The sequence below is a fragment of the Cyanistes caeruleus genome, chromosome 21 (genome assembly GCF_971803275.1).
Source record: "Cyanistes caeruleus chromosome 21, bCyaCae1.hap1.1, whole genome shotgun sequence".
NCBI lineage: Eukaryota > Metazoa > Chordata > Aves > Passeriformes > Paridae > Cyanistes > Cyanistes caeruleus.
In genome coordinates, this window is record NC_141721.1 from 2561464 (window position 1) to 2569496 (window position 8033).

At 46.6% G+C, this 8033-nt stretch overlaps 1 protein-coding gene and 1 long non-coding RNA gene across 5 annotated transcripts in view; one reads left to right on the plus strand and one right to left on the minus strand.

Moving 5' to 3' along the window:
* The window catches only part of SPNS2 (SPNS lysolipid transporter 2, sphingosine-1-phosphate), a 114164-nt gene extending 108331 nt beyond the window's left edge, over positions 1-5833 (minus strand). For all 3 annotated transcript variants that reach the window (XM_086858934.1, XM_086858933.1, XM_086858932.1), the window contains exon 1: positions 5376-5833. In XM_086858934.1, coding sequence (XP_086715060.1) covers positions 5376-5670 — 295 coding nt within the window. In that variant the 5' untranslated portion in view covers positions 5671-5833. The remainder of the gene's footprint in view (positions 1-5375) is intronic.
* A 37-nt stretch (positions 5834-5870) lies between these two features.
* Positions 5871-8033, plus strand: part of LOC111937668 (uncharacterized) — a 30613-nt gene continuing 28450 nt past the window's right edge. Inside the window, exons 1-2 of one of the 2 annotated variants that reach the window (XR_015278354.1) lie at positions 5871-6130; positions 7156-7299. This is a non-coding gene — a long non-coding RNA (uncharacterized LOC111937668). Of the gene's footprint in view, positions 6981-7155; positions 7300-8033 lie in introns of both variants that reach the window. The other variant, XR_002868707.2, reaches the window with a different exon arrangement.

Sequence of the window (8033 nt, forward strand, 5' to 3'; positions counted from 1 at the left end):
TTGAGTGATAGAATTTAACCCTATTGCAGCTTGGTATGGTACTTGAAAAGTCTGAAGGAATGATTACAGCTTTCCCACACTTTTGACCAGAGAAGCTTTATCACAAAGCTGGTATTGACAGTCACAGAGATCAAGGGACTAATAAGATCATTACATTATTCTTAAGAACACACTCAATATTTATGAGTATATTAACTCCGTGTAATAAAGGCCACATTCTCTGGCTGTGATGACTTGGATGCTTTGGGGATAAAATTAATCAACATGCATGAAAGAGGATCTAAGAGTCAAACAGGAAAATCTGCACATAATAACAAAGATAGTTAGTATCTGGCAAACCTACAGCACAAGGAAGAAAAAAATACTATGATTAAACATAATAAGACTTCACTTGAAATGTAAAATACTCTGGAACAAATCCTGCCAACTCGCATAAGAAGCAGCAAACAGGAAGCAGCAGCCTTTGCAATAAAGCCCATCACACAGCGAAAACAGAACACTGGAGAAGAAGATGCTACAGCACAGTCCCTGTCATTGTGCTGCAGAGCACTTTCTGTCTCCTGCTTTTGAAGTGCATGAGGTTCAAGTCTAAATTCTGCTCCCAAAGCAGGACTTGTTGACTTTTGAGTCAGTAGCAGGTCCCTGCTGCCCAAGTAAAATACTGTCACCCTTTCACAAACTCTCACATGTGTGAGCTGCCGGCACTGCTGGCTCAAGTGCATTCTGTCAGTGTTATTTTCTACTATTTTCCAGCACTACAGTCCTTCCAGAGCTGTGTCCTGGGTGCTTGCACTGCCCCTTCACACTTCCCTCCCTGAAGCTATAAGCACTGAGCATAGTCTTGTTACAAGGGGAGAAGGGGCTCTTTTTATCCCATTCCATGTGAATTCTCCAACTACATTCCTTAAGAAACACTCAATGGGGCACTGTGTTACTATCAGAAATGTGAGCTCACAAGCAAAAAGAAGCAGCTTTGGCTCACAACCTCTTGAATGTCTTTGCACTTGGGAGTCAGTGCTGAACCTTTCCTAACCCTTCAGCTGGAGTCTGTACTACATAGTTGTAAACTTGACTTTCAACTTTCAGTGATCATTTGCATATATGTATCTTCAAAGAATGGCATTTGATTTGCAACTATGTGTTGTAATGAGAGGCTAATTAACACAAATACAGTTATTAGCAAGTTGCAGACATTTAAGGGACAAAACCAGCAGACCAAAGTCTGTGACGTACTGTGTGACAGGGACGGAGAACCTCAAGGATGAACTGATACCAGTCAAGGCTGTCACTAACTCCATTACCACAGGCAAATCCCCAACATTCTGCAACTTGGTTTCCCCTTCTCTAGTGGGATAGTGAGACTCATTTACTTTGCTGGGTAGTTCTCCAGCTTAATTAAATCGTTACCTTTAAATTAAAGCACTACAGAAATGCCAGGAAGTAGCATCTGAATTAGAAGGTGGAGGTGACACCCTAATGAAGCAAGACGATTTTCATCGTCAACAGCAGGCACAGTAAAAGGTCACCCATGGTATAATTGTGAAACCACATTCCAAGCTTCTGAAAACAAGATGACTTTTCCCAAAACTTCATTAAGGAATTAGATATGTCCCAGCATCATGGGATGGCTACAATCCTGCAGTTTCACAGGAAATCTACAATGTTTTCATTACTTTTGTTTTCCCTTTGTCTTTACTTGTTTGCTATCCTAATAGCAGCGAAATATCACAGCTTTTGAAAGAATGCTTTTTCCATGGGCAACTGTTTTCAGTATGATCAAAGATCCATTAAGAAAATTGCAGAGCATCATTTCCCTTCAAGTTGGTAATGCTCAGCATTGATTGAGTTTTCAATCTTTTCTTTATAAGAGCCACAGTAGAGGCACTCTCACTTTATGTCTGGGACAGCTTCTCCCAAATATCAGTATATTTCAACATACTCCACATGCACTGGAAAATTCTTTGTAAACATAAGGACCTTATTGAAATACCCACTACTGCTGTGCAGACTCTTTATTTTTAAGTCCTGGAAGAAACTTATTCTTAAACCTTAAGAAACAGGCCAGTCCTCAGTGGAGGCCCATTTTCATCATGTATTCCCAAAAAAGCTGCAAACTTAGTGTCAGGTGTGAAGCTGTATACCCTGTATCTTGGAAACTGCACTCAAGCTCTGTCCCAGATACCAAAAGGGCATATCCCATCATAAACTCATTTAGTCCTTACTGGGAAGTCATTAAACCAAAACCAGGAAAACAAGCAGCTATTTCCTTGTGTGTTGCCCTTGAAAAAAAGATTACCCAAAACCAACTCATTATACACAATGTTTATGTGTTCAGAGTGTAAACACCGAGAAATAACACATTTGCTGTTTGCTTTGTAGCAATGCAAAAGCTTTTACTTTAAGGGCAAGATGTGCTATAGTACTGACTAGCCTAGTTATTTTTATTAATATAAGATGCTCTTGCATTGACTGGGTACCTGCTGTCCAGATTCTGTGAGGATGTGTTAGAAAATAGTGGAAGATACTCAAGAAATTACATCTGGAAATAACTCTGTATATGATTTTTTTTCCCTCAGTAAATAAGTACATACTTGCATATACTTGTTTTATATATATATATATATATATATGCATAAATGCACACACTAAATATATACTTGCTTTTTCTTATAATTTTTGGAAGACCAAAATGATTGCAACCAAGTTCTCAAGTACTTGGAGTATCGTGCTCAAACAGCTGAGTACTCTGTTTGCTTATGTCTGTCTGTCAGCTGCCTGCTAATTGCTTTTGAGGCCACTGACCTGCCTTTGACTAAATTTGACAGCAGGAAGAAGTCCCAAAACTTCCATCACTTTCATTTAAAAAAAAAATGGTTGGGTAGATGCAAGACTCTTATAAGACAAGAAGAGAAAGGCTAATGACAAAGGTCAGCTACTATTTGACATCAGAGAATCCATAGCAGGGATCACCCCAGAGACAAATCCTCAGGAACCAGTTTCCATTGGTACAGCTGCTCCTCTAACACTTGTTTCAAATAGAGCTGGAACCAGAAATTAATTCCAGTTCTCACAACAGTCCACTGGCCTTAGGTAAATCATAACTTCTGATGCTACTTCCCCTGCCATAATGTGGCTGGTGTTAAAATCCCTTATTATGTTGCTGCAACAATTGGTATTTGAAATGTACTTTGAAGGTCTGGAGAGTTGTATTTACTAATTATTACCTGTCTTGAGACATGAGCTGAATATTCAAAGTGCTAGCTTGATTCATCTGCAAGTGCACATCACATAAGCATGTGGTATGAACTAAGACTCAAAATACAAAAGTAAAGATTACTTTTAGAGAAGACTTTATAATCAAGTCAGTTTTGAGCCCAAAACATATAATTTTTATTACCACAACTCTTCCATTACACTGGATTTAAATTAATTCATGTTTTAGATTAGCACTTATGTATAACACCAGTTGGAAAAGTAAATACCAATTGACAGAAGACAAAAAGCCCATGCAAAGTTTGATTCTGTCCCCAAAGGCAAGTCTGATGTCTGAGATCTTAAACCTTTGATATCAAACTGAATGCTAATAGATAAGTTCCACGGGGCAGGTAATGAGCACAGTAATATCAGAGCTTGTCCTAGAAATACCAGCAATCACAGCACTGGGTTTGGCAATACCACATTACAGTAGGCAGGCATTTTTATCTTTTGCTTGGTCAGGCACCTTCCAGCCTTTCCAGAAAAGAAAATGCTTTCAGTTCTAGCAGGCAGAAAATTCAGATGGCAAAGGTCTTGGTGGAAGTGCTAGAGCAAATAAGTGAACTAGATGTGTTTTGTTGTTTTTTTTTAATAATTCATTTAAGAGAGGAGGAATAGCTTCCTAAAAAGGAAACTTTCCATGCATTAAAGGTGCTTTGTAGTAAAACTCTACTTAGAGATGTCCCTATTTGAGGGCAAGGGAGCACACTACAATTTTCTTCAATAATAACAGGTTAACCTTGTATCTTCAAGCTCCCTTCTGTAACAGACTGACTACCAGACAAGTACTCAATATCTCCTAATACTGGCCTTTATGTTTCCCGAAAGAACAAGCCACATCTGAAAAGAAGAAGAAGAAAAAAAAAAGCCACAATGGTGCCAGCTAAATTTTCCTTCTAATCCTCCCCATCTCCCTATTTCAGACAAAATAAACACAACCTGGCCACCTTATTCTGACAACAGTGACTTAAAATTATGTCCCTTGCAGTCTATCACTGCCCTACAAACATATATTATTTTAATGTAGTATAAACAAATATCAGATTTGCTTAACACCACATTGAGTCCTAGTGATTAAAATATATATATGCATAGAGAAAAATTTATACATGCACAAACCCCTTTGTAAGCTCTGAAGATAAAATTATCAGTATTGCCAAACAGAGAATATGTATTATATTCTAATGACATGAGACAGTTGATTACCAACAAGCCTACTTCATTTCTAATTAGAAAAAGTTCAGTGATGATTTTCCTCCCTGCTGTTATTGCCTGACAAGAATAAACAGGGAGTCCTCTCCAGGGATGGCACAGTAAACATCCAGACATTGGCTTTGGAGCTGAGCTTCACAGTAGTAGTAAGTACTGAGGAACATAGTGGTGCACACAGTACGGCTGGTCACACATCCACCAGCGCATGATTTTAAGTGTTTACCTCAAGAAAACCGAGCTTTGCAAAGTGCACTGCAGCTGCCGAGCTGCTCCTCCTGCGCCCGCTCCTGCCAGCTCTGCTGTCACCTGCTCGGGAGTTCTGCAGGGAAGGGACCCTCCTTGGCACAGGGCTGAAGGGCAGCCGGGTGTTCCAGGCTGGACGCACTCCGCAGAAACAAAGCAAAGGGGATTTGCTTCGCTGCGATTTTCACCCAAGGACACGCCGCGCTCTCACGCCTGTCTCCCCTCGTTTGGGAGCAGCGCGCCCGTGTCTCTCCGGCCGCAGCTGCACCTGTCGCCCGCAGCGTTCACCCCGTGCCGGGATCGATAACGCGTCTGCCATCGCCCCCGAACCGCGCCGAGCGCCCTCCGCTCGCACCGCGCTGCAGACACCGCTCCCTCCCGAATCCCATCCAGCACCGATTCCGCCATCGAGCCCAGACAAACAAAGGGCGCTCCTCTTATTTTCGGTAAAATTCAGACAAACTAGAGAACAATACCGGAGGGGCCGCACAATGGGCACCGGCCGCGCCGCATCCCTCACGCCATCCCTCCTCTCCAGCCCCGGCGCGGCGGGCGAGCCCCGCTGACCCCGGGACAGCCCTGGGGACGGCGGCGGCTGCACCGTGCCCGGGAAGGGCTGTCCCCGGGCAGCGGGGGATGCCCTCACAGCCGCGGGGTGCACTCACCTGCCACCGTGTACCGGTCCAGGTAGTTGAGCACGTTGCCCACACTGAGGATGCCGGCGGCCGCTACCCGGGCCCGGCCGAGGGTCGGCGCCTTGCGGAGGGCGGCGGGGCGGTCGGGGTGCTTGCCGGCCGCCGGAGGATTCATCCTGCCCGACAGGGTCTGCACCTCGCCCTCGGCGCCCCGGCCGCAGCAGCCCCGCTCGCCGTCCTCCTCCTCCTCCTCGTCGCCAGCTCGGAGCCGCCCGCCGCAGCCCGGGCTGCTGCCAGAGGAGCCGTCGCTTTCCAGGCACATCATGGGCTGCGGGAGGGAATCTCGGCGTGAGGGAGCCCGGGCGGGGAGACCGACGGACGGACGGACAGACGGCCGGAGAAAGCGAGCGGAGCGCGCTCAGCGCCGCATCCCGCGGTCGCCCCGAGCCTGCCCGGGACAGGCCGGCTCTGACAGCCCGGGCGGGGCCGGGGCCGGCGGGGCGGGGCCCGGGGAAGGCTCCGCCCGTGCCCCGCCTCGCCCCGCCGGCCGTGCGCGCCCCGCCCCAGCGGCCCCGAGGGGTCGGTGAGCCCGGCCCGGGGCGGCCCAGCAGGGCGGCCTCTCAGCCGCCCTTGAACCGGCCCTTGCAGCTGCCCTCTCGGCCGTGCTCTACACCGGCCCTTCAGCCGTCCACGGAGCAGCCCGTAGGGGGATCCCCTCAGCCCGCCTCAGGGCGCCTCCTCATCCCTCCTCAGACCGGTCCCGAGAGGTCCGTCAGCCGCTTCAGGTCGGCATTTCATGTTTTCAGTGTCCCTTCAGCACCCTCCGAGGTGCCCTGAGGGAATCCCTCAGCCCGGCCATGATAAGAGGTTCCTCAGAAAGCTCAGCTCGGCCCTGAGGGGATCCGCCCTCAGCCCAGCCCAGCCCGCTCATGAGGAGGTTTTCCCTCAGGTGGTCCCCTCAGGCCGGTTGTGAGGGGATTCCCCCTCAGCCCGGGGGAGGCCGGCTCTTACCTACCCACAGCATCACCGGCGCAATGGCTCATGTCATCAATTTCCTTTATCTACCTCTGCTATTCTTCAGTACTGCACAACAAGCTTCAAACACACGGGTGGGCGGAAGTGTGGAGGTAGCTGGAAAAAAACAAACAAACCCACCAAACAAAACCAATGGCTCCAGCACTACCGGCTTGTACCCAACAATGAACTCCATGTGGGCTGTGCGGGCCCACCCTCAGATGTGTGTTTTAAGAATAAATCTGTACAAAAGTTCTCCTTGGCTATCCTGAGTGCCCAGAGCTGTCTCCCGTCACACGGGCTGGCAGGGAAGGGACAATGTGATGCAGGGCGAGGGCTCGCTGGGATGTGCCACCGACCTCACAACTTCCTGCTTGGCCCCAGATGATTTTCCTACTGCACAGAAGTAGCTGCAGGAACAACACACATCTTCAAAGGAAGTAAAATTGCTCTGGAGTTCCCCCCACTGCAAACAGTTCTATCCCGCTCCTATAAAGTTCCACCTTTGAGCTAAGAACGGCCAAGAAACATTTAATTTCAAAAGGAAAATCTTCAAAGACATAAAAGTGTTCACAACCAGAGTGGCTCCAGCCTGTCATACCTGTCATAAAACTACAAAAGGTAACTAAAACCAGAGAAATAAAAAGACTGCTGGAGAGCCAATGCATGTCCAAGAACAGCGTGTTACAATTTTAGATTTCTCTCAGTTTGTTGATCTCACTTAAGAAAATGTGATTAAAGCCTTTGTCTCTCAGGTATTTAAACAAATCCCCGCTGTGTTTCTCTGTGCTTGCAGGACAGCCCGTGTGTGTGTGCTCAGCATACCTGGCTGTGTCACACCCTGCCCACCAGTGACAGCAGATTCAGACTATGCCAGAAATCTGGTGAGATACCACCAACATAAGTCTCAGGATGCTACCAGAGAAAAGGGCACCTTTTGGTGAGTCAGCTGCAATTCAGGGCTGTTTGTGCAACACCCCTGAGGAAAGGAGCAAACACGATTTCCGGTGATACATGGCACTCCCAAATAGTGAGAGGTGACATTTTAACATTGGGAATGGGTCTGCACAGATGTTCCAGAGTTCATTTCAGTAACACAAACAACATATCTGGTTTAATGATAATGTTCAGGTTGACTTATTGAAGTCTAGGGGATAATTTTTTGCTCCATAGCAGCATCTGCAGTTCAGATGTGACTATATGGGAATAGTTATATTGGCAAAAGTGCTTATTCATGTCCCCACTATTTTCAGAATTCTAGTGGTGTACTTAATTTTGTTTAGTTACAGTGCTCACATGTTATATAGCCCAAAAGGAAACACAAAAAAACAAACCAACCAAAACCAACAGAAAATGGTGGAACTATAAAGAAGAAAAAGAAAGAAAAAAGGAAAGGAAGAAAAAGGAAAAAAGAAGTGAAATGGCTTTACAAGGGCCACTCGGCTTGCCCAGCAGTGGAGGCAAAACTCATGGGTTTTTTGACATATCAGGCACTAAACACAGCTGAACTGTGGGATCAAGATGTTCCACAGAGCGCAGCCGAAGTGTCCAGGAGCCCTCAGATACAAATGGTCTGCTCCACAATCTATTCTACTCCCTGCTGTTGGACTCTCACAGTCTGTTTTCTCATTGCTTGGTCTACCCCAGGCTCTGCACACAGAAAATAATGTTCAG